At 45.7% G+C, this 27,120-nt stretch overlaps 3 protein-coding genes across 3 annotated transcripts; 1 reads left to right on the top strand and 2 right to left on the bottom strand.

Annotated features, from left to right (window-relative positions):
• Nucleotides 1-2,295: 2,295 nt before the first annotated feature.
• LOC135375192 (uncharacterized) lies at nucleotides 2,296-7,284 on the bottom strand. Its single transcript, XM_064607909.1, has 5 exons — nucleotides 7,054-7,284; nucleotides 6,369-6,535; nucleotides 4,751-5,297; nucleotides 3,693-4,064; nucleotides 2,296-2,760 (listed from the first exon to the last, which is right to left on the bottom strand). The coding sequence occupies exons 1-5, from the start codon at nucleotides 7,282-7,284 to the stop codon at nucleotides 2,533-2,535; spliced, it is 1,545 nt and encodes a 514-aa protein (XP_064463979.1). The 3' UTR covers nucleotides 2,296-2,532.
• A 541-nt stretch (nucleotides 7,285-7,825) lies between these two features.
• LOC135375191 (uncharacterized) lies at nucleotides 7,826-11,165 on the top strand. The gene is made up of 4 exons (XM_064607908.1): nucleotides 7,826-8,056; nucleotides 8,575-8,741; nucleotides 9,813-10,359; nucleotides 11,046-11,165. The coding sequence occupies exons 1-4, from the start codon at nucleotides 7,826-7,828 to the stop codon at nucleotides 11,163-11,165; spliced, it is 1,065 nt and encodes a 354-aa protein (XP_064463978.1).
• A 12,442-nt stretch (nucleotides 11,166-23,607) lies between these two features.
• On the bottom strand, nucleotides 23,608-25,311 carry LOC135375190 (neprilysin-1-like). Its single transcript, XM_064607907.1, has one exon. It carries the CDS (start codon nucleotides 25,309-25,311, stop codon nucleotides 23,608-23,610), a length of 1,704 nt encoding a protein of 567 aa, XP_064463977.1.
• Nucleotides 25,312-27,120: the final 1,809 nt, after the last annotated feature.

The following is a 27,120-nucleotide window of genomic DNA, read 5'->3' as shown; positions in this document are numbered from 1 at the left end:
AAGAGATAAAATGGAACCCGATTTTGTCCGAAACTGATTCGGGAGGGAAGAATCCGACGGAATCGGGTTTAACCCGAAAAAGTCAAACCCTAAGTATACAGAGACACGAAAGTGATATATCTGGAAAAACAAAGATTGCAAGCGTTGTTTACCAAGAGAGTTTCTTCCTCCCGTCTGTAATACGCTATTCTTGTCTGCGTAAACTCTTCGGTACAAAAGAAAAACGAAATTGTGAGACATCCTAGTTTGGCGTCTGCTTCGTTTCACTCAGCGCTAACCGTTGAATGAATCCGACTAGGATGTGTGAGGCTAAGAGTCACCATTTTCGCTCTAATTGCGCTCATAGTTCTTTAGAAAATTCACATCGAACATTACGGGCAACACTGTGTAGAAGTAGCCACCAACTGCGCATTGCTCGTCAAGAACGGCGGCACAACAATATAAATAGCATGCGCACAACACTGGGTCTAACATAAAAGTAGGCCACGTGCCGGCTACGTAGCCAGTATGAGTAGCAAGCCAGTCGGAAACAGATCATTGCTAGTTGGCAGTGGGAATTATATCCCAACAAACGTCGACCGGAGCCGTGTTACCGCAATTGGATATAGTTCCGTATCGGGACCAGTGGCTTTTTTTAAAGAAAACAAGAATAAAAACAAAAATCAAACGCTTTTACGTGAAAGAGGTGCTAATTAGTGACGAAATTAAACAGGAATGAACCTCGTATATTGCGTGAAACGTAAAAACGTAATCGTAAAAATTAAATTTATCGCCCGTTTCTTGAAGGCGATCCGCCATCTTTACTGAGGACCTTCTCATCTAACCCGAGGCAGTCTCGACGCCCGCACCGTCTAGTGCGTGCTGCTGGATGAGGGGGGGGCAGACCCCCCCCCCCCCAACCTGTAGATCCTAACCTAGACTAACCTCACTAAAGTGAGGTGATCGAGCCTAATTCAACGATCCTACCTCTTGCAAAATGACAAGTTTCGAGTCCGTTAGGATTAGAATTCCCGTGTATCTCCTGCGCTAAAAGTGAATCAGATGGGGTTGTTGAAATGCATATAAAAAGCTACCAGTCCACATAATTTTATAATTCTTACATTTTTAGGTTCAGTATATGACCTTATGCCACTTCTATATAATTGTATACTTCTGTGCATATTTACCTTCCTAACGCTTTCACTAATTTTTAAAAAACGAGTGCTCCCGATACGGAACTACACCCCCGCAATTTTACGCAGTAGAACTATACGGTACTATATACAGGGTGTCCACGCTAAGTGTGAACAGATTTTTTAAAAATATATATAACACTTTTTCCAAGATGAAATCAATTGCAATATAGCATATGCTGAAGGGCACTCCCTAGCAGGGCATTAGCAAAGTCCAAAGGCAATGTCTTAATTAACTTTCATTAATTAACTTTTTAATTATAAAAGCTACAAAGTTGTCCCAATGAGAACATCTGTTCCTTTCGGTCACCTGATATCGTAGCCGTTTTCAGAACAAAAATCCGTTCGATGGATCGCCCGCAAAAAAAATCGTGAAGGAACGCCATTTTTTTTCTTTATTTTGTTCATTGCGCTTCTTAGAAGACGCGTATTTCCTTCATCCCCAACGGGAGAGGGGGAATGAGCACAGTGCCGCCTCATGCGTCGAAGATGGGTAACATCTCATTACGGCCCGAGTCTCATTACGGCCGAAGTCTCATTACGGCCGAAAGTATCATTACGGCCGAAAATCCTTTAATCCCCAAGTGTCTCGTTACGGCCAAAGTCTCAATACGGCCGAAGGTAGTATCATTACGGCCGAAGATGTCTCATAACGGCCGAAAAGAAAAAAGAAGCATTTGCTGTGTTAGCAATCACTGTGTTGTATGCTTCCCAAAGTAGTATGTGACACTGCTTCATGAATTTGTTGCAAAAAATGTTTTTAATTCTCATTGGATATTTGTATGTGGTATGTGTACCTGCTCCCAGTCTTTGAGCAACATGCTACACATTGATTCTATGAGCAAATTGTTGGTGACCATTTGGAAAGGCTGCTGCACAGGAATGTGTACAAGATCCCATGACATTCTACTAGTCCCCTCCTTCAGCTCAGCAATGGCAACAATGTTGGCTACGTAGTTGGCCCAGGTTCTGGTAGGGAGCGTCCATGCTGCAGCTGAATCCTCCGTCGTTCGACGCCATTTGTACCTAGGGCCCAGTGTTTTCGGGTTTTATGTTTTTTGAAAGTCGGGGGGGGGGGGGTAAAAATCGGGTTTCAATTCAGGAGCCGTAAAACAGGGTAAATTTTCCAGTGGGAAATAAAAAAAAAGAGAGCTTCACACATTTTAGATTGACATAAGATGCAGAATTGCTGTGCTGAAAGTCCAATGCTTAGTGTTCTTAAGTGCCTGTATCGGTGGCTCAATTGGCACATTGCAAAGTTCATTTTTACGTTTTGCCCTAAGTGATGATGATGCAAATTGGGGTTGGGCCAGGGGAAACAGGTTTTACCCTAAAACACAGGGCCCCATTTGTACCGGTTTCACGCGTTTACTCCCAGTCGTCGTGCCACACTGCTCAGGTACTCGTTGATTCTGTGAGCAAACTGCTCGTTGGCATTCTGGAAAGGTGGCTCCACAGGAATGTGCACAAATGTCCTCCAGTATTCTTCCAGTCCCCTCTTCAGCTCAGCAATGGCAACATTGTTTGCTTCATAGTTGGCCCGGGTTCTGGTTGCAGGGTGTCCTTGCTGGAGCTGCCGAATGCGCACCTGCAACACATGGAAGTGCTGATAGTATAATTGTTCCGTCGCTGGTAAAGGACAACAGAGACCTTAAATTTGAGCCACAAAACAGGCTTCCTTTGCAAGTGAACACTAGTGCGGGAATTGACAAGGAAGGCAAACACAACCCTTGACAAGCTTTCCATGTGATTATCTGTCAGTAACCTACTCTCTAATCTAAACAAAGCATGTTATGTTCCTTGGAAACAAGCACGAAGCTTCGTTAGGATATATTCGCTTTCACAATCACATGATACCAAGAGTAGACTATATTTTTATGTCCATTTTCACCAGTTAACACACGTACATTTGTTCAGAAAGCAAAGAGCAAAAGGTATATTTGCAGCGTACAAACTGCAGAAATACTTGCCTTCAAGCGTATTAATTTAATCACTCACACTAATTAATCACTTCTGAAGCATGTTTTGAGAGCAGTGTCATTCACATGTTCCCCTATCTTGATTTCGCTTGATATTGATCTATTCAGTGTTAGGTCTGTGTTTCCTCTGGTTGAAATTCAGGTTATTATTCTCGTTCAGAAACTGTATTCCTATATGACATTGCACTTTGTTCCACTCAACCGACTCTCACTGCTATACCCAAAATAAGTTTCCCCTGTAACATCTCGAGTGCAGGACATACTATGAACCTTATTCTCGTTGCTGCATCGACTATCATTTATGCATCAATCATCAATTATCAAGTATAGCAACTTCCTGCTAAAATAAAAATTATGAAGTGAGTTTAGTTGCAACCTTTATCTGTAGCTTTTAATACTTTTCTTAACGTGCTGTACCATCACAGCCACAGGACTAATCATGGTTAAAGAAATGTTCGAGGCCTAGCTTTAGTCGTAAATTTTTACCCCCGGGTCCTGTAGAGATGAGTGCAAAAAAGGTTTTGCATCAAGTGTCGCTCACCTGGGTGCTGTGGTGTATGACCCTTTGGTAGTCTGCCATGAACTTCCCTAGTGCCATCCCTGGTTGACACCGTAGTTTAGCCCTGAGAGAGTTGTGCCAGCCCTCTGCATGGTTGGTCGTCCTCAAGTTATCCGTGTCCGCATAGTAGTTCCACAGCAAGATTTGGCCTCTGCTGGAGAGCCACTGGTTCTCAAAGTAGCCCTTGAGCTGGCCAATGCCAGCATCCAAGCTCGGGACATTTGTCACTGGACTCTGGTGCTTGAGGCAGTCGTTCCAGTGCACCAGCACCAGCTCCGGTGGCAGTAGGGCGAGGCCAACTACCTTACGCACCCATTGCTTGAGTGCTGGGTTCTCTTCATCCCTGTATAAAGTCTGAAGAAAGAAATGAAAGAAAGGTGTAGGAAATGTTGAGGATACAAATTGTAGTGCTCTACAACAGGCAATAGCTTAAGCATTTCAGACCTGCTGAACACTTGCATCTTCTGCATGGAAAATGCTTTAGCTCAAGGAAAGCACCCCGGCATAGGAGCCCAAAGCTTTCACACAAAAGATCCATATTTTGAGACCTGTTTCTGTCGCTCTCTTTTGTACCACTGACAGTTTTGGCAGCATGCTCTTACTATTGTATTGTTGTTTTTCTATTCTGTTTGAAAAGTGCCACTAGAAATGGCATTCATTATGCCACAGCTGCATGCATTTAGGCTTGATGCATTCCACTGTGCATGCCATAGCAGCATTTAACATGTAGTCATATATTTCCTTCAGGCTTTCTTTTCAACGGCAAGACTTATCGCATCTTGTGGTACCAAGTGCAGGTAACACAAATCAGCAAGAAAGTTTCTAACTTATGCGACGGAACTGCTCAACTATTTCAGTGTTCTAACCGGACATGGACATTTTTAACGCTCGCAAATATGCATATCACTAAACTATTATTATGTACCATCACAGAGCTACATTTGGGAAATCTGTGTATTCGTACTGATTTTCAACTTCAAAAGCAACATTCAGTACATCACTGTCACTTGCACTTAGGAGAAAAATTCAAGAAGCCATACCTGTAGTCCCAGTTCTCCAACCTTTCTGGTGATGCACTGGATGAAATGGAACAGGCAACCCTTAGCCTGAACACGGAAGACGGCCTCAAAGCGTCCAATTGCTCCAGTTTCGAAGTCAAAGTGGCCACACTCGAGGGCCCCAACTGTCCCAAACCTCGAGGTCAGGGCATCCTTGGTCACGTTGAAAAGTTCAGCATACGTTGCTGCAGATCTTGATGGCAACAGTGCCACAACAAGTGGGACTGCCTCTCCATGAAGAAACCCATGAATGCTGTACAACTGGGCAAACCCAGAAGGACAGTACTGAAATGTACCGTCGCACACCCAGTGGCGTGACTGGTGAAGGATCTCGAGATCCAGGGCTGATGCAAGCACGACCGTAGGCGGCTGTGTCTTCTGGTAGAGAACCATGGTGTCCTCCATGTCGGACGAGTGTCGCGCCTCCCACGTCAGGGAGAGCTGTTGCCACGCATCAGACGGCTCCCCTATGCCCATCAGTGTTGGGTACCTCTTGTTGAGCCTCCTGTAGTATGCTGCTCTGACACATCTGCACAGAATGGGTTGCACCATGATTACACCTCAATCGGACCACCATATTATCAGCTACTACCATTTCGATACGACATATGCCTTGCTTAAATATCTCAAGTTTCAATGTTTACTTTGACAGGGCTATGGGGACATGCTATAAAGGTGAAGGCACAAAGTGAATACGTGCTTGTAATGTAATATGTGCTCATAAGCACCTCAGACACCACTTGCTCACACTTGGCTTCGGTCTTTTGTGGTCACGTTTGGAGTCCCACTATGCTCCTGTTTCACAAGTTGTGCAAAGTACCAAAACAACTCGCTAGTGTACTTACCCTTTACATGGTAGTACACCATTTAATCCGCGACACCAAGCAGTCCCGACAGAAGAGAAAACGAATCATATCAATCAGCCACCGGGAAGTTTCTTTTCTTGCTCAGCTTTCGGAAATGGGGAACAAATCGGTGCCACACGCAAAATGTGGCCGTGTGTGCACACAGTGTATCCATAGCTGCGAATGTAACGCGGTTCTTGTTTACCGCACTGACGCTCGCTTGCGTCCGGCGACGCATTTACACGATCGAAATCAACAAAACAATTGTGAAAGCTTAACTGCGAGTAAGCCAAGTCGGCCAGGTAAACACGTAACTTTCGCTTCCCGTGCCACACGACTCTACCGTTTTTCTCTCTCGAGACGTCGCATTTTCATTTATCTGCTTCTAATGACACAGAAACAATTCAAATTTAAACACACGACGAAAATACATTTCGCCAGCGTAATTATTTGGCAGAGTTGTTTGCCAATCTACTCATCACATGACTCATAACGACGGCGGCTGGTGGCGTCTATGCTGCCGCCGGAACAAGCCGCCGCCGCCATGGTCGTCTGTCGTCTGCAACAAGTTGCGTCATTTTGCGCCTTTGAAATATAGGCAGTTGAAAATGTATGGGGACCGAATTCCGAACACGAGGTCGGGTGCTTTACATGATGATGGGGTCTTATACTAAAATTACGTCATCGCATTATATCACTCTCGCGCTCAGCTGTCGTTTACCTCGGGTTACAACAATAACAAATAATTCACTCACTGATATGGCTGTATGTGCCTTTCCACAGCTAGCCTTTCCTGCCGCGAAGAATGCTGCATCTCTCGTGAGAGGTCAGCCAGCATGTTTTCATACACCTCTCTTGGTCGGCGCTCGTGGCCTGCGTCGATGTCGAGCCTCCGCTTTCGTTCGAAATGTTTCGCAACAAGCTGCAAACATATAGAAATAGCAGTTAGCCAACACGGCGCATACCGATGAAAATAACGACAATTACAGACACCACGTTCATGCAAAATTCCCCATTCAGAACCCCTACAGCAAAGTACGGTAGTAACATTCACTCTCACTGGTCTCACATACGTGACACTGCGGATGTGCGCTACGAGAAGGCACTAAAAATCATAAAAAGTGTGACTTGAATCATTGGACATTTCGCCGCACGATGGGCGCATCTATGGCTAAATAGAACGCACCGAGATATTGCGAAAACGCGCCCCAATATGCGTCACTTTTAAACTTACTTGATCATACAATGCGCGACGAGCTCGACAATCCGAAACTTAATTTATGCAGACCTATTTGCACCCCCATAACTTTCTTCGGTTTGGGAGACCTCCAGCAACTCGGTTAACGCAATTCGGTGATTGACAATATAATACAGCAATGTACACTTCAAGTGATCCGGGTGATTGCCACAATGGGCCACGTATAAAAGCGTAATGCTTACCATTTCAGGGCTTGATTCCCGACAAATGTGTACGGCATGCTGCCTCATCGGAAATACTCTTCCCTCGGCCGTGATTTTCAAACGAGGAAGCTCCGCTCCGGTGAGGTTCTCATCTTCTTTCCTTGATCTGCAGGCCAGGCAAACGTAGTACTTCACCGGTTCCGAGCCCCTTGGCGTGTACTTCGAGTGAAAGACGAATTCGTCTTCCCTGGACTGCCCTTCTTGATCCATCGTCTTCACTGAAATCATCGGGTTCCGGCGTTGCGTAGAGAGCCAGCGAAAATCGAAAATCTCGGACATCTTAGCGTCTAGTGCACAATAAATGACTGACAGAATTCTAATTGCAGTGGTTGACTTATGTAGGCTCCAAAAAGGGGATCAGCATTCGGAAGACCCATTGTGGTTCGAGCTCATTTCCTCTTGCTTGCAAATGCCCCAGAGCACGGTTAACAAGCTCGTTTCCTGTTTTCTTTATTCAGTTTCTATGTTACACAATGCACAAGGCACTCCACACCAAATAAGGTAACGTTTTGGGACTTGAAACGCTGAGTTGTTAACCGTGCTCTGGGGCATTTGCAAGCAAGAGGAAATGAGCTCGAACCACAATGGGTCTTCCGAATGCTGATCCCCTTTTTGGAGCCTACATAAGTCAACCACTGCAATTAGAATTCTGTCAGTCATTTATTGTGCACTAGACGCTAAGATGTCCGAGATTTTCGATTTTCGCTGGCTCTCTACGCAACGCCGGAACCCGATGATTTCAGTGAAGACGATGGATCAAGAAGGGCAGTCCAGGGAAGACGAATTCGTCTTTCACTCGAAGTACACGCCAAGGGGCTCGGAACCGGTGAAGTACTACGTTTGCCTGGCCTGCAGATCAAGGAAAGAAGATGAGAACCTCACCGGAGCGGAGCTTCCTCGTTTGAAAATCACGGCCGAGGGAAGAGTATTTCCAATGAGGCAGCATGCCGTACACATTTGTCGGGAATCAAGCCCTGAAATGGTAAGCATTACGCTTTTATACGTGGCCCATTGTGGCAATCACCCGGATCACTTGAAGTGTACATTGCTGTATTATATTGTCAATCACCGAATTGCGTTAACCGAGTTGCTGGAGGTCTCCCAAACCGAAGAAAGTTATGGGGGTGCAAATAGGTCTGCATAAATTAAGTTTCGGATTGTCGAGCTCGTCGCGCATTGTATGATCAAGTAAGTTTAAAAGTGACGCATATTGGGGCGCGTTTTCGCAATATCTCGGTGCGTTCTATTTAGCCATAGATGCGCCCATCGTGCGGCGAAATGTCCAATGATTCAAGTCACACTTTTTATGATTTTTAGTGCCTTCTCGTAGCGCACATCCGCAGTGTCACGTATGTGAGACCAGTGAGAGTGAATGTTACTACCGTACTTTGCTGTAGGGGTTCTGAATGGGGAATTTTGCATGAACGTGGTGTCTGTAATTGTCGTTATTTTCATCGGTATGCGCCGTGTTGGCTAACTGCTATTTCTATATGTTTGCAGCTTGTTGCGAAACATTTCGAACGAAAGCGGAGGCTCGACATCGACGCAGGCCACGAGCGCCGACCAAGAGAGGTGTATGAAAACATGCTGGCTGACCTCTCACGAGAGATGCAGCATTCTTCGCGGCAGGAAAGGCTAGCTGTGGAAAGGCACATACAGCCATATCAGTGAGTGAATTATTTGTTATTGTTGTAACCCGAGGTAAACGACAGCTGAGCGCGAGAGTGATATAATGCGATGACGTAATTTTAGTATAAGACCCCATCATCATGTAAAGCACCCGACCTCGTGTTCGGAATTCGGTCCCCATACATTTTCAACTGCCTATATTTCAAAGGCGCAAAATGACGCAACTTGTTGCAGACGACAGACGACCATGGCGGCGGCGGCTTGTTCCGGCGGCAGCATAGACGCCACCAGCCGCCGTCGTTATGAGTCATGTGATGAGTAGATTGGCAAACAACTCTGCCAAATAATTACGCTGGCGAAATGTATTTTCGTCGTGTGTTTAAATTTGAATTGTTTCTGTGTCATTAGAAGCAGATAAATGAAAATGCGACGTCTCGAGAGAGAAAAACGGTAGAGTCGTGTGGCACGGGAAGCGAAAGTTACGTGTTTACCTGGCCGACTTGGCTTACTCGCAGTTAAGCTTTCACAATTGTTTTGTTGATTTCGATCGTGTAAATGCGTCGCCGGACGCAAGCGAGCGTCAGTGCGGTAAACAAGAACCGCGTTACATTCGCAGCTATGGATACACTGTGTGCACACACGGCCACATTTTGCGTGTGGCACCGATTTGTTCCCCATTTCCGAAAGCTGAGCAAGAAAAGAAACTTCCCGGTGGCTGATTGATATGATTCGTTTTCTCTTCTGTCGGGACTGCTTGGTGTCGCGGATTAAATGGTGTACTACCATGTAAAGGGTAAGTACACTAGCGAGTTGTTTTGGTACTTTGCACAACTTGTGAAACAGGAGCATAGTGGGACTCCAAACGTGACCACAAAAGACCGAAGCCAAGTGTGAGCAAGTGGTGTCTGAGGTGCTTATGAGCACATATTACATTACAAGCACGTATTCACTTTGTGCCTTCACCTTTATAGCATGTCCCCATAGCCCTGTCAAAGTAAACATTGAAACTTGAGATATTTAAGCAAGGCATATGTCGTATCGAAATGGTAGTAGCTGATAATATGGTGGTCCGATTGAGGTGTAATCATGGTGCAACCCATTCTGTGCAGATGTGTCAGAGCAGCATACTACAGGAGGCTCAACAAGAGGTACCCAACACTGATGGGCATAGGGGAGCCGTCTGATGCGTGGCAACAGCTCTCCCTGACGTGGGAGGCGCGACACTCGTCCGACATGGAGGACACCATGGTTCTCTACCAGAAGACACAGCCGCCTACGGTCGTGCTTGCATCAGCCCTGGATCTCGAGATCCTTCACCAGTCACGCCACTGGGTGTGCGACGGTACATTTCAGTACTGTCCTTCTGGGTTTGCCCAGTTGTACAGCATTCATGGGTTTCTTCATGGAGAGGCAGTCCCACTTGTTGTGGCACTGTTGCCATCAAGATCTGCAGCAACGTATGCTGAACTTTTCAACGTGACCAAGGATGCCCTGACCTCGAGGTTTGGGACAGTTGGGGCCCTCGAGTGTGGCCACTTTGACTTCGAAACTGGAGCAATTGGACGCTTTGAGGCCGTCTTCCGTGTTCAGGCTAAGGGTTGCCTGTTCCATTTCATCCAGTGCATCACCAGAAAGGTTGGAGAACTGGGACTACAGGTATGGCTTCTTGAATTTTTCTCCTAAGTGCAAGTGACAGTGATGTACTGAATGTTGCTTTTGAAGTTGAAAATCAGTACGAATACACAGATTTCCCAAATGTAGCTCTGTGATGGTACATAATAATAGTTTAGTGATATGCATATTTGCGAGCGTTAAAAATGTCCATGTCCGGTTAGAACACTGAAATAGTTGAGCAGTTCCGTCGCATAAGTTAGAAACTTTCTTGCTGATTTGTGTTACCTGCACTTGGTACCACAAGATGCGATAAGTCTTGCCGTTGAAAAGAAAGCCTGAAGGAAATATATGACTACATGTTAAATGCTGCTATGGCATGCACAGTGGAATGCATCAAGCCTAAATGCATGCAGCTGTGGCATAATGAATGCCATTTCTAGTGGCACTTTTCAAACAGAATAGAAAAACAACAATACAATAGTAAGAGCATGCTGCCAAAACTGTCAGTGGTACAAAAGAGAGCGACAGAAACAGGTCTCAAAATATGGATCTTTTGTGTGAAAGCTTTGGGCTCCTATGCCGGGGTGCTTTCCTTGAGCTAAAGCATTTTCCATGCAGAAGATGCAAGTGTTCAGCAGGTCTGAAATGCTTAAGCTATTGCCTGTTGTAGAGCACTACAATTTGTATCCTCAACATTTCCTACACCTTTCTTTCATTTCTTTCTTCAGACTTTATACAGGGATGAAGAGAACCCAGCACTCAAGCAATGGGTGCGTAAGGTAGTTGGCCTCGCCCTACTGCCACCGGAGCTGGTGCTGGTGCACTGGAACGACTGCCTCAAGCACTAGAGTCCAGTGACAAATGTCCCGAGCTTGGATGCTGGCATTGGCCAGCTCAAGGGCTACTTTGAGAACCAGTGGCTCTCCAGCAGAGGCCAAATCTTGCTGTGGAACTACTATGCGGACACGGATAACTTGAGGACGACCAACCATGCAGAGGGCTGGCACAACTCTCTCAGGGCTAAACTACGGTGTCAACCAGGGATGGCACTAGGGAAGTTCATGGCAGACTACCAAAGGGTCATACACCACAGCACCCAGGTGAGCGACACTTGATGCAAAACCTTTTTTGCACTCATCTCTACAGGACCCGGGGGTAAAAATTTACGACTAAAGCTAGGCCTCGAACATTTCTTTAACCATGATTAGTCCTGTGGCTGTGATGGTACAGCACGTTAAGAAAAGTATTAAAAGCTACAGATAAAGGTTGCAACTAAACTCACTTCATAATTTTTATTTTAGCAGGAAGTTGCTATACTTGATAATTGATGATTGATGCATAAATGATAGTCGATGCAGCAACGAGAATAAGGTTCATAGTATGTCCTGCACTCGAGATGTTACAGGGGAAACTTATTTTGGGTATAGCAGTGAGAGTCGGTTGAGTGGAACAAAGTGCAATGTCATATAGGAATACAGTTTCTGAACGAGAATAATAACCTGAATTTCAACCAGAGGAAACACAGACCTAACACTGAATAGATCAATATCAAGCGAAATCAAGATAGGGGAACATGTGAATGACACTGCTCTCAAAACATGCTTCAGAAGTGATTAATTAGTGTGAGTGATTAAATTAATACGCTTGAAGGCAAGTATTTCTGCAGTTTGTACGCTGCAAATATACCTTTTGCTCTTTGCTTTCTGAACAAATGTACGTGTGTTAACTGGTGAAAATGGACATAAAAATATAGTCTACTCTTGGTATCATGTGATTGTGAAAGCGAATATATCCTAACGAAGCTTCGTGCTTGTTTCCAAGGAACATAACATGCTTTGTTTAGATTAGAGAGTAGGTTACTGACAGATAATCACATGGAAAGCTTGTCAAGGGTTGTGTTTGCCTTCCTTGTCAATTCCCGCACTAGTGTTCACTTGCAAAGGAAGCCTGTTTTGTGGCTCAAATTTAAGGTCTCTGTTGTCCTTTACCAGCGACGGAACAATTATACTATCAGCACTTCCATGTGTTGCAGGTGCGCATTCGGCAGCTCCAGCAAGGACACCCTGCAACCAGAACCCGGGCCAACTATGAAGCAAACAATGTTGCCATTGCTGAGCTGAAGAGGGGACTGGAAGAATACTGGAGGACATTTGTGCACATTCCTGTGGAGCCACCTTTCCAGAATGCCAACGAGCAGTTTGCTCACAGAATCAACGAGTACCTGAGCAGTGTGGCACGACGACTGGGAGTAAACGCGTGAAACCGGTACAAATGGGGCCCTGTGTTTTAGGGTAAAACCTGTTTCCCCTGGCCCAACCCCAATTTGCATCATCATCACTTAGGGCAAAACGTAAAAATGAACTTTGCAATGTGCCAATTGAGCCACCGATACAGGCACTTAAGAACACTAAGCATTGGACTTTCAGCACAGCAATTCTGCATCTTATGTCAATCTAAAATGTGTGAAGCTCTCTTTTTTTTTATTTCCCACTGGAAAATTTACCCTGTTTTACGGCTCCTGAATTGAAACCCGATTTTTACCCCCCCCCCCCGACTTTCAAAAAACATAAAACCCGAAAACACTGGGCCCTAGGTACAAATGGCGTCGAACGACGGAGGATTCAGCTGCAGCATGGACGCTCCCTACCAGAACCTGGGCCAACTACGTAGCCAACATTGTTGCCATTGCTGAGCTGAAGGAGGGGACTAGTAGAATGTCATGGGATCTTGTACACATTCCTGTGCAGCAGCCTTTCCAAATGGTCACCAACAATTTGCTCATAGAATCAATGTGTAGCATGTTGCTCAAAGACTGGGAGCAGGTACACATACCACATACAAATATCCAATGAGAATTAAAAACATTTTTTGCAACAAATTCATGAAGCAGTGTCACATACTACTTTGGGAAGCATACAACACAGTGATTGCTAACACAGCAAATGCTTCTTTTTTCTTTTCGGCCGTAATGAGACTGTCTTCGGCCGTAATGAAACACTTTCGGCCGTATTGAGACTTTGGCCGTAATGAGACACTTGGGGATTAAAGGATTTTCGGCCGTATTGAGACTTTCGGCCGTATTGAGACATCGGCCGTAATGAGACTTCGGCCGTAATGAGATACAATCCGAAGATGAGATTTAACTTGCGGAAACAAAACAAAAACAAATGTATCGGGTGACTATCGGAACTGGCCTTATCTTGGGTTGCATTTTCCGTTTCCTTTTAATCTTTTTCCAGGACGCGATAGGCGATAGTGTGCTCTTTCTCCCTCTCACATTGGGGGTGAAAGAAAGACCCGTCTTCTAAGAAGCGCAATGAACAAAATAAAGAAAAAATGGCGTTCCTTCACGAATTTTTTGCGGGCGATCTATCGAACGGATTTTTGTTCTGAAAACGGCTACGATATCAGGTGACCGAAAGGAACAGATGTTCTCACTGGGACAACTTTGTAGCTTTTATAATTAAAAAGTTAATTAATGAAAGTTAATTAAGACATTGCCTTTGGACTTTGCTAATGCCCTGCTAGGGAGTGCCCTTTAGCATATGCTATATTGCAATTGATTTCATCTTGGAAGAAGTGTTATATATATTTTTAAAAAATCTGTTCACACCTAGCGTGGACACCCTGTATATCCCTACAAAAGTAACTACTGCCGATCTCTGTTTAGAAGCAACACTAATAGCTGCCAGTAACTTCAAATGTAGTCTTCTCGCGCAATAGGCATAGAGGATAGCATACATTACATATCTCGAAGTTACGCCTCCTCCAATATTTCTGCAACTACCGGTGTCGGTATCCTGAACATTCATCCTATATGACGTGGACATGATACAAAGGAGCAGCGTACTCTGCCTTTCGCATGGTGATGAGTGCAAAGCCAGCGCTGACAACGACCAAGACCACAATGATGATGAGCCATACGAAAGGGTTGATGTGGGTGTTGGTCGGCCGGTTGTCTGTCGAAGGAGATGATGTCCTCTCCGGTGTTGGCGTCCATGTTCGAGGTTCGGGCGTCGGGCTGCTCATGGTTCCTTTGCGTTCTGCCCGTTACTCTTGAGTCGTACTGGTCGTACAACAGAACAATTTGCTTCTAAGCTCGTGCTATGGTGAACTAGTACTCGTGCTCCACAGCACGTCTTCTTCGTTTCCAATGACAGCCATTTGAAAAAGTTCCAGGGGCAGCGCGCGTCCTGGGAGGGCATGCCGGGAAATGCTGTGCAAAACGACAGCGACGATGCGTGCACCAGTACGACGACGACGACGACGACGACGACGACCGGAGACGATAGCAAATCGCTGTCGTTTTGCACAGCATTTCCCGGCACGCCCTGCCAGGGCGCGCGCTGCCCCCTGGAACTTTTTCAAATGGCCTATTGCCGCGCCACACCAAAAGAGAAAAGGAAATGTCAGGAAAAAGTACAATTGCTTTCTCGATTGCCCCTCCTACGTCACCATTCGTCGTCGCCTTCTCGTCCCCCCTCTTCTCTCCATCGGTGCTCAGCTCTCCCTGACATCTCTGCTATCCCTTGGAGTCTCCCATAATGGCGTTAGGGACCGCGCTGTTCTCCATAGTATCATGTCATTCCATCTTCAGCTCTAACCGATTCTAACTCTTTTTTTAACATCCTGTTGACCGCACCTCAGTAGTCCTGGCCAATCTCCCTAGCGGATAAGCGCCATCCCGCTTGAGGAGCAACAACAACAACGACAACAATACCACACGGATTCCAATTTCCGGTATTTACTTTTTCCGAAAATTTGGGAAGTGTTACGTCGGTAGCTATTCAATTTCGACTACCTGAATTTTTTTTTTCGGCGGTAGTGTTTGTACTGGAAAATAAAACCGTTTAACACGATTCAAAAGATTGAAGTCACTGAGACAGTGACAGTGAACAGTGAGCAGGAAGGAAAGGACACAGCTAGAATGCAAGGCGATAAGCTCACCGATCGGCACCCTTTGGGCAGACGTTGCAAAGGATGCTTCCCCGATGTCTGTTATGGGTGTCAGATCATCTTTCACACAAACAGAAAAGATGATATATTACCCCCTCTACGCGACAGGTCAGGATGGGAGTGATGTTCCCAGAATAGATATTGTGATCGAGATTTTCCTTGTGTGAAAGGGCGGAGAGAAAAATTGCGGGAACCACTTGACTGTTTCTCTACGATATGGGAAGCATCGCGTATGAGGACTCGCGACGACAACGTACAAGAAGACGCCAGCTTTTGTTACGGCGCCAGACCGTACCGGGCCGGGCTTTGCATTTTTTTTATGCGGGCCTGGGCCGGGCTCGTGTTTCAACCGCCGGGCCTGTGTCGGGTACGAGCTTGACAACGCCGGCCATGGTCCGGCATGTACGCGAACATATTTCGAGAGAGTGGACAGCTGAATTTTCATGTCACGTTATTTTCCACAGGGTATGGAATCTCGTGGTACTCTCATCTGACAACTGTCACTTTTTTATATGTGATCGTGCTTATTTCGTGTAATGGGTCTAGATTTCACACGTGCACTCGCACACATTTGGAGACGATTGGTGTGGCTCTGAGAGTCCGGCACGAGGGTCAGTCAGGTTAGCCGTTCTGACATATTTCGTTCGCGTGAGAGTTCGAGTAAAGGGAACTGGCACCCGCGCATGCGCAATAGGGTGGAGATGAATCCTTCTTGAACCGCAAGGTTCATACATATCGCCCACGCGCCGCCGCGCGCTGCCTTCCCAAGCAGACAAGCACGAAGCACAGAGCGTACCTCCTCTCTCTCTCCACCAATTAGCTGCGTCCTTTTCCTCGCTGCGCTGTGCGCTTTAGTAAATCTAAATACGCCTTTGGGGCCTGGAGAATATATAGTAGAGTAGTGGCGGGCTGGGTACGAGCTGAGCATGGACACAGTCAGGTACGGGCTGGGCCCGAGCCGGCGTAGTCGGGCTCGGGCTGTAAATCTAATGGAAGCCGTCTGGCCCAGGCCGGGTGCGGGCCGCAGCAGCCGGGCCTGGGCCGGGCACGGGCTTGAAAATTAGGCCCGTACAGCGCTCTAGTGCGTACTACTGCTCCGTTTACACGAGCCGCGTGTATACATCGTAGTTTTGTTACGAGGCGAGAACACGTGCCACGTTTCCGGTGAAAGATGGAAGTCACTGAAAAGGTTAGCCAGCTGGAGGACTCGAACCCACATCTTCTAGATTTCCGGTCCAGGGCTCTTACCAACTGAGCTAAGCTAACACACCTCCAGAGGATGTGGGTTCGAGTCCTATACGGCTGACTAACCTTTTCAGTGACTTCCACCTTTCATCGTTAATTTCTTAGGCAATTTGAAGCCTTGTACGTATTCGTCCTTTTTATGTTGTTCCAGCCTCAGAACATGAGTTCTCTCACGTTTTCGGTGTTAGTAGCTACAGAATGCTTCGCATTAAAGGGACACTTCGGAACGATCGGTGAAAAAAATTGTTGCACATCGTAGTTGGTGCATCCACAGTATACCTGCCATCAACATTGTTTCTTTCTCGTGTGACGAATTATATGCCTCAAAGCGAGCAATCAAACCAAAACAGGAATGTGGAGAGGAGTCTCAAAAACTTTCCCTTCCGAGGGCCAACGCGTTACGTCACTCCGCATGGAGAGGACAAGTAGTATACCATGCCCGTCGCAGCCGTCGTGTTACATTCCCGGAACAAAACAGTGGACGAAGATTGGGGATCAGATCACTCAGACACAGATTGAAAGAAACAACGGTCATCCGCTTCCCTCAGAGTCAGAAAACAGCTCAGGAATGGTATGGTATTCCAGTCAGATGGACTAATTTAGTGTCACTTTCAACGAGTGACACTTGCACTTCGTGTAATTCCTATGCTGTCACACGACATCTTTTAGTGACACTCGGCAGGAAGTGCACTAACGATTTAGTGAGTTCCCCAAACTCACTTCACTTGTCTTCGGCGGACAAAGTGTGTAGCCTCGATGGCAGGATTTGTGGCACAGGTAAAAATATTGAGAAAATGCGACTGGTCCCAACACCACAATACTTTTAAACAAATAGTTTCAACAGCGTGATTGTTTCATTTAAGTACAGTGTGAGATGGTGCCAAAAAAAAACAAGTCATTATTCTCGTTAACAGCCTGTGACAACTTCGCGGTCTCAGCCATCCAGCGGCGGCCATATTTGTTGTGTCACATGTTTGAGGCCAATTTGTTTAATGTTGGAAGAAAATTAACAGGAAGTGTTTCTAAATCGCAGGAAACATTCTGAGGAAGGTACAATGGCGCACGCCTGGAAATTTTGCCGCCGTTTATTCTTATCTATCGTAATTGCCATCACTACATAATTGACACTTACTTAAGCCGTGTAGCAAGCACGTAGTGAAAGTGTCATTTGCTGGTTGAAGTGCACTACATGAAAATGACACTAAATCATCCCGTGTGACTGATGTATAATGCACCCGTGATGTTGGCCGAGCAGAGAGAGGAAGAAGAAATACTTCCATCGAGGTTCGGGGGTGGGAGCCAGACGTTTTTCGAAATTTCGAAAGTGGTTTTTATGATTCTACCTTCGTTTTCACGTGAGATATTTCACAACAGTGTTCAGTTCGTGTAAATGACTGTGGGCATACCGCAAAGCTTGAAATCCATTTTGTTCCGAAGTCTCCCTTCCGAAAATATTTCCGGCACTCTCAGGGGTACCGGTATATTCCCGAAACGGTGCTCACTTAGCGGCGTATATTGGGATTTTTTCGCGTGCACCTACTTTGCAAAAGGATATTCAGATTGAGAATCAGACACCTGGTGGTTGTCCGAGGTTATGCTGAAGACTGTGTAATAGTAATGGGATCACATCCTCTCATGGGCTGTGCTATCTGAGGTCTTTCTAGAGTTTCCATACTAGACAGATGCGCGCACATGTTCTCCTTGAAATTGTTCCAGGCCGCGTATTCCTCCTGCTGACTTCTCTGCATCTATCAACACATTCACACTGTTCGTAGACTACGCTGTGCTAACACAACAAAAAAAGAATACTCAAAGCGTTCATTACAAACAACTATACTGTTATCTAACAGTGAGGGCTCGCACAACGGCGACGACGATATAGGAGAGTATTAAACGCACGATATAACACGTGGCATGCGTCGAGATGTTATTCTGCACCGCTTTGTTTTCGCAACTCCTAGTCGATTATCGCATTATTTGGATGAGAATACTGGAACGATATCATTAAGGCCCAGACACTAAAGATCTCGCAGCAAACGCACGTAAAAATGTGCTTATTGTATGTGCCATTTCAAGAAATCAGCGTTGGCACATTCTTAGGAACAAGGCCATATATTTAATGTGAGTGTTAGAGGCGTCAGAAATAATAGCCTTCGACCGGTTCCCACGACGGAGACTGAAAGCAAACAGGCTTCCGTCTAGTTTTTATGTTTGTCCGCTGTGAATGATGGCCGAACAAACACAGAATATGCCTGCCTCGCTTTCACGTTGTTGCGACTCGTGTTTATGAAAGTCCGGTTGGTTGCGAACCGAAGGAAATTCGGTGATGACAGCGAAAGAATGGTTCGAAACCAAGTGAGCTGGGAGCAAAGGTCGGTAACGAAGAACCAGAGAATAATGACGAGGCTAGTCTCGGGTAAAAGTGATAATAAACCCTAATGTAGGGGAAACATAAAAGAGAGGACGCATCACAGCACTGGATTGGAAAGATGGCGCCTAAATTCCACCGTACCAACCCTGCCTATTAAAAATAATAAATTCGCTGGAAGATGACCTCTCTATATAACAGAGACCCTACTTTCCTGCTGCTATATAGAATTTTCGCTTACTTTCTTCTGCGTTTTCTATTGTATGCTTCACACGGGTGGCATTGCCTTAGGTGCTCGGCAAGACTCCTGTACTTTTTTTTTTTTCTGATGCAACGTAATAGATTAGCGCCTACACTTTGAAAGAATGGAGTATACAACACTAATGTAGCAGTTAGTAAATTTCTTTTTGCAATCATCTTGTTGCAGTCATCAAACCTCAGTTGTCCGTGCCCAAAAACAAAACTGAATCATCATCACCATCATCACCATCATCATGTTGTTCATAGCTAAGTCTTCTAATCAAGTACCCGACCCTCCAGTCCTTTTTTTTTACACAGCATCGAGGCCGTACTTGTCTGCAACTTTTGTAACGTGTGGGAGGCTTCATGAATGTTGTAGATCACTCCATCACTCCAGACTTATTTGACCAAACCGATTCAGTGTGTTAATCAAGATACGTCTTGCAACCGAGTTTTTAACAGTTTTTGAAATGCTGAAATGAAATTGAGTTGAAGTTTTTTTTTCTGTTTTTTTCTTCTCCCATGTAGCATCTCCCAGCAAACGCCTCGTCCAAAATTGTGAACTCCTTTAGCATCTGTCTCCTGAACTCCTTAATTCACGCAGACAAAAAAGTCGTCTGCAAAGCGTAGTACCTTTTCTACTCCAATTCCTTTCTCTTTCAAAACTGATCTATCCACTGATGTCCAAAGAAGGTCGCTCAGAATGGTGGAAATTTTAGATCCAATGCAAACACCGGAAGGTTGTCGAAAAATATCACCGCTAACTTGAACCATAGTTGAACCTAGATAAACGCAAGGTAGCCGAAGCAAGCAGTCTATAGAACGGCCCGAAGCACTTTGAAACCTTTTGTCTACATATTCCTTCCTTATTCCTTCTTTGTGAAGTTTTACCGTAAAGAAAGCTTCTGGATGAAGACTGCAGTCTCACTTTTACATGAGTCAATGCAATAATCAAAATCTAATTTTCTTCTCTTACTTGATGGTGTCGCCTGCCATCCCAACCCGGTAACACACGCGCAGACACAATGGCGAGACTCGCAACACCTACCAGAGCTCTCCCTGCTACCCCTCTACCCCTAGCATCCTCTGCCTGTTCCCTGCAAATTCGTCTCTGGCGCTGGGCCCGTCCCCGGCAATCCGGAGCGGACTCTACCTCGTATGGCCATTTCTTTTACTCCTCCATCGTCTTCGAATATAATGTTGCACGCACGTGCTCACTCCTGTATAAAATGCGCCAGACCAACTCCCCCAATTGCATAACTTGTTGCGTGCAAGCTGACACTAAGAACTATCTATTATTCCTACCTCACTCAACGACTCGTTCTCGAACGCCACTTGTGTCAATTTGAGGAACCCAATGTGTCTTTAGTCACTCTTCTCGACCGGGTCCTGCACAACCAGGGGGCTGTTAAGACTATGCTCTTCAGCTTTCTTCATGCCTTTCGGCCTCTAGGGCCCCCTTTTCTGCCTGTCTGTGTTTGTGTGTGTGTGTGTGTTTCTTCTTATTTTTAAAGGAATAGCAAGTCGGCCTATGTCTGACTAACATTTCCTCTCTACCTTTGTTCAATAAACATAACCCCCCATCCCAACCGCACGTGCATATGCTGGCCCCGGGCCTTGCTGGCATGTCTGATACCATCCCTGCCTTTTCATACCCGTACAGCCTGACAAAGAGCTTGGTGCTCGAAACGCCTCACAGCTCGTCAATTCACCCCTTTTACCTTATCAGCCCCTTTTGGTACACTTTTCCCTCTTTTATTGCATTTTCCTTACATGTACTTGGCAGCTACCTGGTTTTATATGAGTCACCAAACTGCGCTGTCTTTTACCTTATTTCATCTAGTGTCAGGCTTTTCTTCATAGATCTATTCAGGTTTATTTAGGTGACGACAGAGTGGGAATGAGGTCGATGGAAAGCGTGCCCATTGGTTATAAATCCGACGCCTGTGGTCCACCCTTGACACAGGAGCGCTGCTTCTTCTTGGCCCTGAAGCAGACGTGGCAACTGCGAGGCATAGAGTCTAGTCCTGTTCAGCGGAAGCAGGTGATTGGCAATGCTTCTCAGATGGTTCCCTTGCAATCGCAATAGACGCCCAGCATTAATTTCAGGGGGGAGCGCGAAGCCCCGCGGTACACTGTGGGAGTTGCGTTTTTCGGACCCTTATTGTCAGCACATATCTCTGGCGAGCCCTGCGCGTTATTATCGGTGCGGAAGCTCAGCAGTGTGAGGTTTGTGTTCACGTCGATTCCATAAATGGAATTGCAGTTTAGGAATTGCTCACTCAAATTTTCTGCATTCGAATTCCACTAGGTTACCATAATGGAGAGAAGGTACATCGGCACAATGTAATTTACGGCAACAAGTAATCCCTCCACAATGATGTTTCGTGAGTGGGGCCCCGACGGACCCCAGCCCCTCTGTCCTAAGGTGTTATCCGTATCGTGCCGAGGGGACGAAAGGCGAAGGGTAGAAGCCTTGAATGGTGGCGGTCGGGGTCTTCGTCAAGCCCCCCTTCGTCAAGTGTAGATTCAAATTTCTTGTTCTTCTTCCAGCATCGCTAGGTGCACACTTCAACTCCAACTCACAATCAACAAGTTGGTGAAATGGTCACAGGAAAATGGTTTTAAGTTTTGCCCGGTGAAGACCGTCTTCCTCTCCTTTTCAAGGGTGCGAGGAGTGTTTCCGGAACCTACACTCAAAATAGGCACAATATTAATATAAAGCCTGCACATAAATTTCTTATATTTGACCGGAAACTTTCCTTCCACGTCTCAAACACCTCAAGGTAAAGACCATTAAATCCCTAAGTCTTCTAAAGGTACTTTCTAACCGGTCCTGGAGAGCAGATCGTCACACGCCCAAGAAGGTCTACATCTCCACCGTGCTTTCGAAACTGGATTGTGGATGTGTTGTGTACGGTTCAGCAGGGCCATCTACGCTCAAAATCCTCGATCCCGTACACCACCAAGGACTGCATTTAGAACTTTCAGAACTTCTCCAGTACAAAGTCTGTACATAGAATCAAATCAGTGGCCTGGCACTAAGAATCAGGCGTCACCCGCAGAAGCCAGTGAAAGTGAAACGTAAGCAATTCAAACAACGCTTCTCGAACAGGCCTTCAGCTGTACCTTCTTTTGAGCATTCGAATTTCGCAAGCAGTCGATCACTATGGGTTTCCAGAGTACAACTCTGTGATCCTAAGTAGTCAAGTAAAAAAACTTCCTTCATGGCAGCCCCCTCCAAAATGTAACATGTCCCTCTCCAGATATAACAAACGTGAAACTGCTACTACACCGTACTGCAACAGGAATCTGAGGTGCTAAAGGATACCTTTGGCAGCCATGTAGAGTTGTGCACTGATGGCTCAAAGACTGTTTCCGGGGTATCGTGCGCTATGTTCAATGGCACAGTTACGAGGTCATATCGTTTGAAGGTCACCATGTCTGTCTTTACAGCGGAAGTGTATGCAATAATTTTAGCACTCAATTATATTTTACAAAATCGTACCAGATCATCACTCATGTGCACAGATTATTTGAGTTCCTTACAGACTATCTGTAGCATTCATTGCACAAAAGACACCATTGTCCATCGTGCAAGGGGCCTAGCAAGCACTGTAGATAACAGGGCTTATCGGTTACTTTTTCTGCTGTGTACCATCCATGTTGGGACACCCGGAAGTGAAAAGGCCGATCCAGCAGCCGCTCCTGCCCTAACGAACGACATAACGCCCTTCGACACGCCCATCGCAAGATCTCAGGCTATAGCAAAAGCACCATCAACAGACACTGGCACAGCTTTTGGGGCTAACAGACAAGCAACAAGTTACTCACTATAAAACCTAAGATAGGCACCCCGCCATCTACATTCAATCGACTGTATGAGGTGCTATCCTGTCGGCTCCGCGTGGGACACACCTACTTCACACACAGATATCTCTTACGGCAAGAAGCCCGTCCCGAATGCAGTCATTGTGGGGAACAACTTTCAATCCTTCACATCCTCATTGTATGCCCAGCATATCAGCATCTATGTAAAAGTCATTTCGTTTTTTAGAGATACCGGGTGAACACATACCTAGGTAAAACTTCTTGGTATTTTGCGCATTATGGCCTTAGTAGCTAATGTGCCACAAAAACTCAAATCAAGTTTAAAGTACATCCCATTTAAGGTACATCATTTTTATATTTTCTACGTGAACTTTCCCTATGAGGTAGTCCTAGAATTCCTGAGTACCATATATTTTGTACGAAGGCGCAACAAACTTCGTTCTACCTACGCTTCTGCATCGAAATTCATGACCAGCAACATGGCTGAGCTCCCTGAAAACACATGAATTTTAGAATCGTTTATAATTTTGGTTGGTATCGTTTATGGTATCGATTCGGTTGGTATCGGCTGGTTTATATAGACGGCTGTAGAATCCACACAAAACTTCACAGAAATTCGCAGTAGACCACACAACAGGTGTCCACATCTTTTATACCATACGACAGTTCCTCGCGTACCAGCTGGGTTCTTCAGAGCAGTTAAATGACCTCAAAAAAGCAGTCGAATCCAATGCCGCGTTGCAGACCTGTATACCGAACTCTCCTCGCGAACAAAGAGGCCTGCAAGCGGATAGGAAAAATATCTGCTCTCCGGTATACATGTTTAGGGTATCCAGTCTAGAGTTCAATGCCTTGTTCTTTTGCCCAAAGAGGGCTGTCTTGAATGCATCGAAAGAGGTCTCGAATCCAAACAGATCGGTCATTCTTCTATCACCGTAAGATTTGCACTTGTGGGACACAGGCGGCTCCCACCAATCTCTCTTTTGGCCTTCGTCATCGATCTGACGGCCGAGCGAATCAATAAATTTGCTCAAGAACACTGCATACAATGTCCCCAAGGAACCGTAGGTCATCGCCATGTTGCCATGGCGATAGTAAAGCGGGGATATAAGTTCAGCCATAGACAGCTTAAGGATATTAAAATAATACAGGTAAACTATGGGACCGAACTCCTTGTCGCTCATGGTCTTGCTGTACAAGTTCAGATACTCGTTGTGACCAAGAAGCTTGCCTAGGTCTGTCATAGATCGGACCCAGTCTTGGAAGAAAGTTCCGTTCGCTGGATCGAAACTCAAGTACAGGACGTCGAGCTCTTGTTCGTTGAAGAAGGTTTCCGTAGGCCAAAGAATACGCTTCACGTTTTGAAGTTTAGCGCTTGCTGTGTGCTTCGTGGCGTTGCTGATGATTGTAGACCGTTCGAGCATCTCTTGAATGGTACTTGCAATATTGTCCAAGACAGAGTTCACCTTATCGCGCTCTGTTTTTGGAAAGTTCTTGTATATGAATGACGCCCAAGGCAGAATTCCGAATGCGTCCTCGATCTGTCGCAGACAGAAAGCAGGTGCGTGTTGTTCAGCTTGCCGCTTGCTTCCCCATGTGACTATGTCGAAGTTAGTTGACGCCATCCAGGCGTATTCTTGAACGAATATCCAGCCCAGTAACACGAGGAGACGCTCGTTAGGTACCAGCTCAAGTATCCTGCCGAGCATGTTTAGCACTGGAAGACTATGGACAACTACCATAGAGTGGGTGGTAAGGTGTAATTCAGGTGGTAAGTTCGAGTTGATGAAAGAGACCCATTCTTCGGTAGTGACGTTTTTGGTGTGATTCTGGATTTGATGAAGACCGAAGAAATGCTCCGAAAACGGAGACTTTCTTCCGTGTTCTACAAGCGTCATGACGTTCAGTTCATCCTTTCGCAGCTGATAGACGTAACTGTCACTGAGGTTCTCGCTGTGTCCTAAGGCATAGGCGAACTGCCGCACCCTTGCAGCGTAGTATGGCACGGTGTGCGCTTCAGCATTACGAAGGTTCTTCCATGATTGTACCTCCATGGCTTTCCATACGACTAGAACGGGCTGTTTATTATTTCTTGATGGAACCACTTTAATTCTGAAGAAGAAAGAAATCCTCCAGCGGATGAGAAGCTGCAAATGGACGTCGAGAGCATTGGCCTCACGTAATGGTTCTTCGGGCCATGGAATTCTCATGTCTGTGATAAATCGCTTGAAAGCGTCCAGGTCGTCCTTCCTATGAATGCACGACTGGAACATTCGAAACGCCCTGGCTACTGCTTTGCTCTGCAAGTCCAAGTTCCCAGAGGTAAGGGTGTGGAGGATGTTGTCTGTGAGCATCGTCTCAATGTCTTGGGGGTCCTTGTAGCTGTAGTCTCTGTACCAGAAAGTGCAGACGTAGTTGTAGAGGTTCTTGCAGGGATTGGCGTTGGTGTCCATGGAGATCCTAAGGTGGGAAGCGTGCTCCAAGCAGTCGTGGCTTCGGCAAACGGGGTCCTGGGCCAATTTTGCGGCGTACCTGGAAACAGAGCAATTTAACAACAAAAGGAACAAGCCAACCAGTATATATTTGTATTTTTGCATTATTCTCTGCAGGAATAAGGACGATTTTTTAAGAACATTATTTGACATATGATGAAAAGATGGCACAGGCTCAACCTGGCAAAGGCTCATGGTTACAGGCTCAACCATGTCGTCGTCGACAGTAACGCGTGTTACAGAAGTGGGCTTTCGATATGTGAGATGAGATCTAGTACCCACACGCGAAAGTAGTTCCATGGGAAGGTACTATTACCAATTAGGTCTTTATTCCCTGAAGAACAAACAACTGCTGAGAAATTTGCGTGCTGCTTGCAGGGGTACAAGCAGAGATGGGAGCTGCAGTAGAACTACTGTATGATAGTTAAAATTTGAAACTATTTGGGTTAATGTAGGTGAACTCCTAGTTAAACTGAATTATGATGCAGACAGCAATATGCTCGCAACTGGAGGTCGTTACTGAACAGAGAGCAAACACCTACAGCGGTCGCGGGGACACCACGCTCTGCTCGACATGCGTGGGTTTAGAGCGAATTCGTGACTCCAACTAAGCCGTGGCCACCTGGAGGCGATTTCACAAAAGTCACAAGTGGAGGTCTGAGGGCGCGTCCGGACAGAGAAGCGGTCCGGCGGCACAAAATGCCGGGAAAAAAAGATGTATCAAAATCGAAAAGAACAATATTGCTCTACTAATTTTTTCGCATTCTGTTGGAAATACCCTATACGCTTTCATTTAATAGTTTCAAAATTCAAGCATCAATTCAATTCAATTCGCGTCAAGCAGCAGTCTTGCTGCTTTTAGGCCATCCCTTGTACATAGCCAGTGTAAGTTACATTCCCATCTCTTGAATAAATTCAATTCAATTCAATTCAATAATCAAGAAGACCGAAACGGGGGTCTCCTGTGTCAACCCATCGCACTAGTTTCGTGATCAGCTCTGTCACCAGGAATTTTAATATTAACCTTAGTAATACAGAACGAGGAACCTGCATTTCTTTGCCATGTACGCATGTACGCATTTTCAGACCTAAGGAAAAGTAAAGAATATCACCGTGATAATGCGGCTAAACAAGGATCCACCACAGATGTCTCTGGGAGACAAACCTTCTGTCTGGTGCCGCACACGTATCAGCAAATGATCGTAAAGGTAAAAATATCACACCAAGTTGTATGTGAATACAAAGAGCAGTGCAGAAAACGGGTACTTCACTTTGCATGAGCGTACGACCGTAGTTGTACCTTATACTTCTGTATCTGGATGTAGTTCCGTATCGGGTCCACTGGCTTTTACAAAAGAAAAAATAAAAACAAAAATCAAACGCTTTTACGTGAAAGAGGAGCTAATTAGTAACCAAATTAAACAGGAATGACCCTCGTACATTGCGTGAAACATATAAAAATCATATAAACGTAAAATTTTATCGCCGGTTTCTTGATGGCGATCCGCCATCTTGGCTGAGGAACTCCTGACCTAACCCGAGGCACAGTCTCGACGCCGCACCGCCTACTGCGTGCCTGGGGAAACCCCCCCCCCCCCCAAATCTGTAGAACCTAACTTAACCTAACCTCACAAAAGTGAGGTGGTTTAGCCCATTTCAACGACCCTACCT

This window comes from Ornithodoros turicata, unplaced genomic scaffold (assembly GCF_037126465.1).
Source record: "Ornithodoros turicata isolate Travis unplaced genomic scaffold, ASM3712646v1 ctg00000838.1, whole genome shotgun sequence".
NCBI classification, from domain to species: Eukaryota; Metazoa; Arthropoda; class Arachnida; order Ixodida; family Argasidae; genus Ornithodoros; species Ornithodoros turicata.
The sequence above is the reverse complement of the archived record's forward strand: the minus strand, read 5'-3'. Positions and strand labels throughout refer to the sequence as shown.

What these genes read in the sequence shown, in the direction of transcription:
- LOC135375192 (XM_064607909.1), bottom strand. Translation starts at nt 7,284, where the DNA reads ATGGATCAAGAAGGGCAGTCCAGGGAAGACGAATTCGTCTTTCACTCG. An exon ending in TTGGAGAACTGGGACTACAG is followed by an intron (nt 4,065 to 4,750) that starts GTATGGCTTCTT and finishes TTCTTTCTTCAG; the next exon opens with ACTTTATACAGGGATGAAGA. An exon ending in TCATACACCACAGCACCCAG is followed by an intron (nt 2,761 to 3,692) that starts GTGAGCGACACT and finishes CATGTGTTGCAG; the next exon opens with GTGCGCATTCGGCAGCTCCA.
- LOC135375191 (XM_064607908.1), top strand. Translation starts at nt 7,826, where the DNA reads ATGGATCAAGAAGGGCAGTCCAGGGAAGACGAATTCGTCTTTCACTCG. An exon ending in GGGAATCAAGCCCTGAAATG is followed by an intron (nt 8,057 to 8,574) that starts GTAAGCATTACG and finishes ATATGTTTGCAG; the next exon opens with CTTGTTGCGAAACATTTCGA. An exon ending in AGGCACATACAGCCATATCA is followed by an intron (nt 8,742 to 9,812) that starts GTGAGTGAATTA and finishes CATTCTGTGCAG; the next exon opens with ATGTGTCAGAGCAGCATACT.
- LOC135375190 (XM_064607907.1), bottom strand. Translation starts at nt 25,311, where the DNA reads ATGCTCACAGACAACATCCTCCACACCCTTACCTCTGGGAACTTGGAC.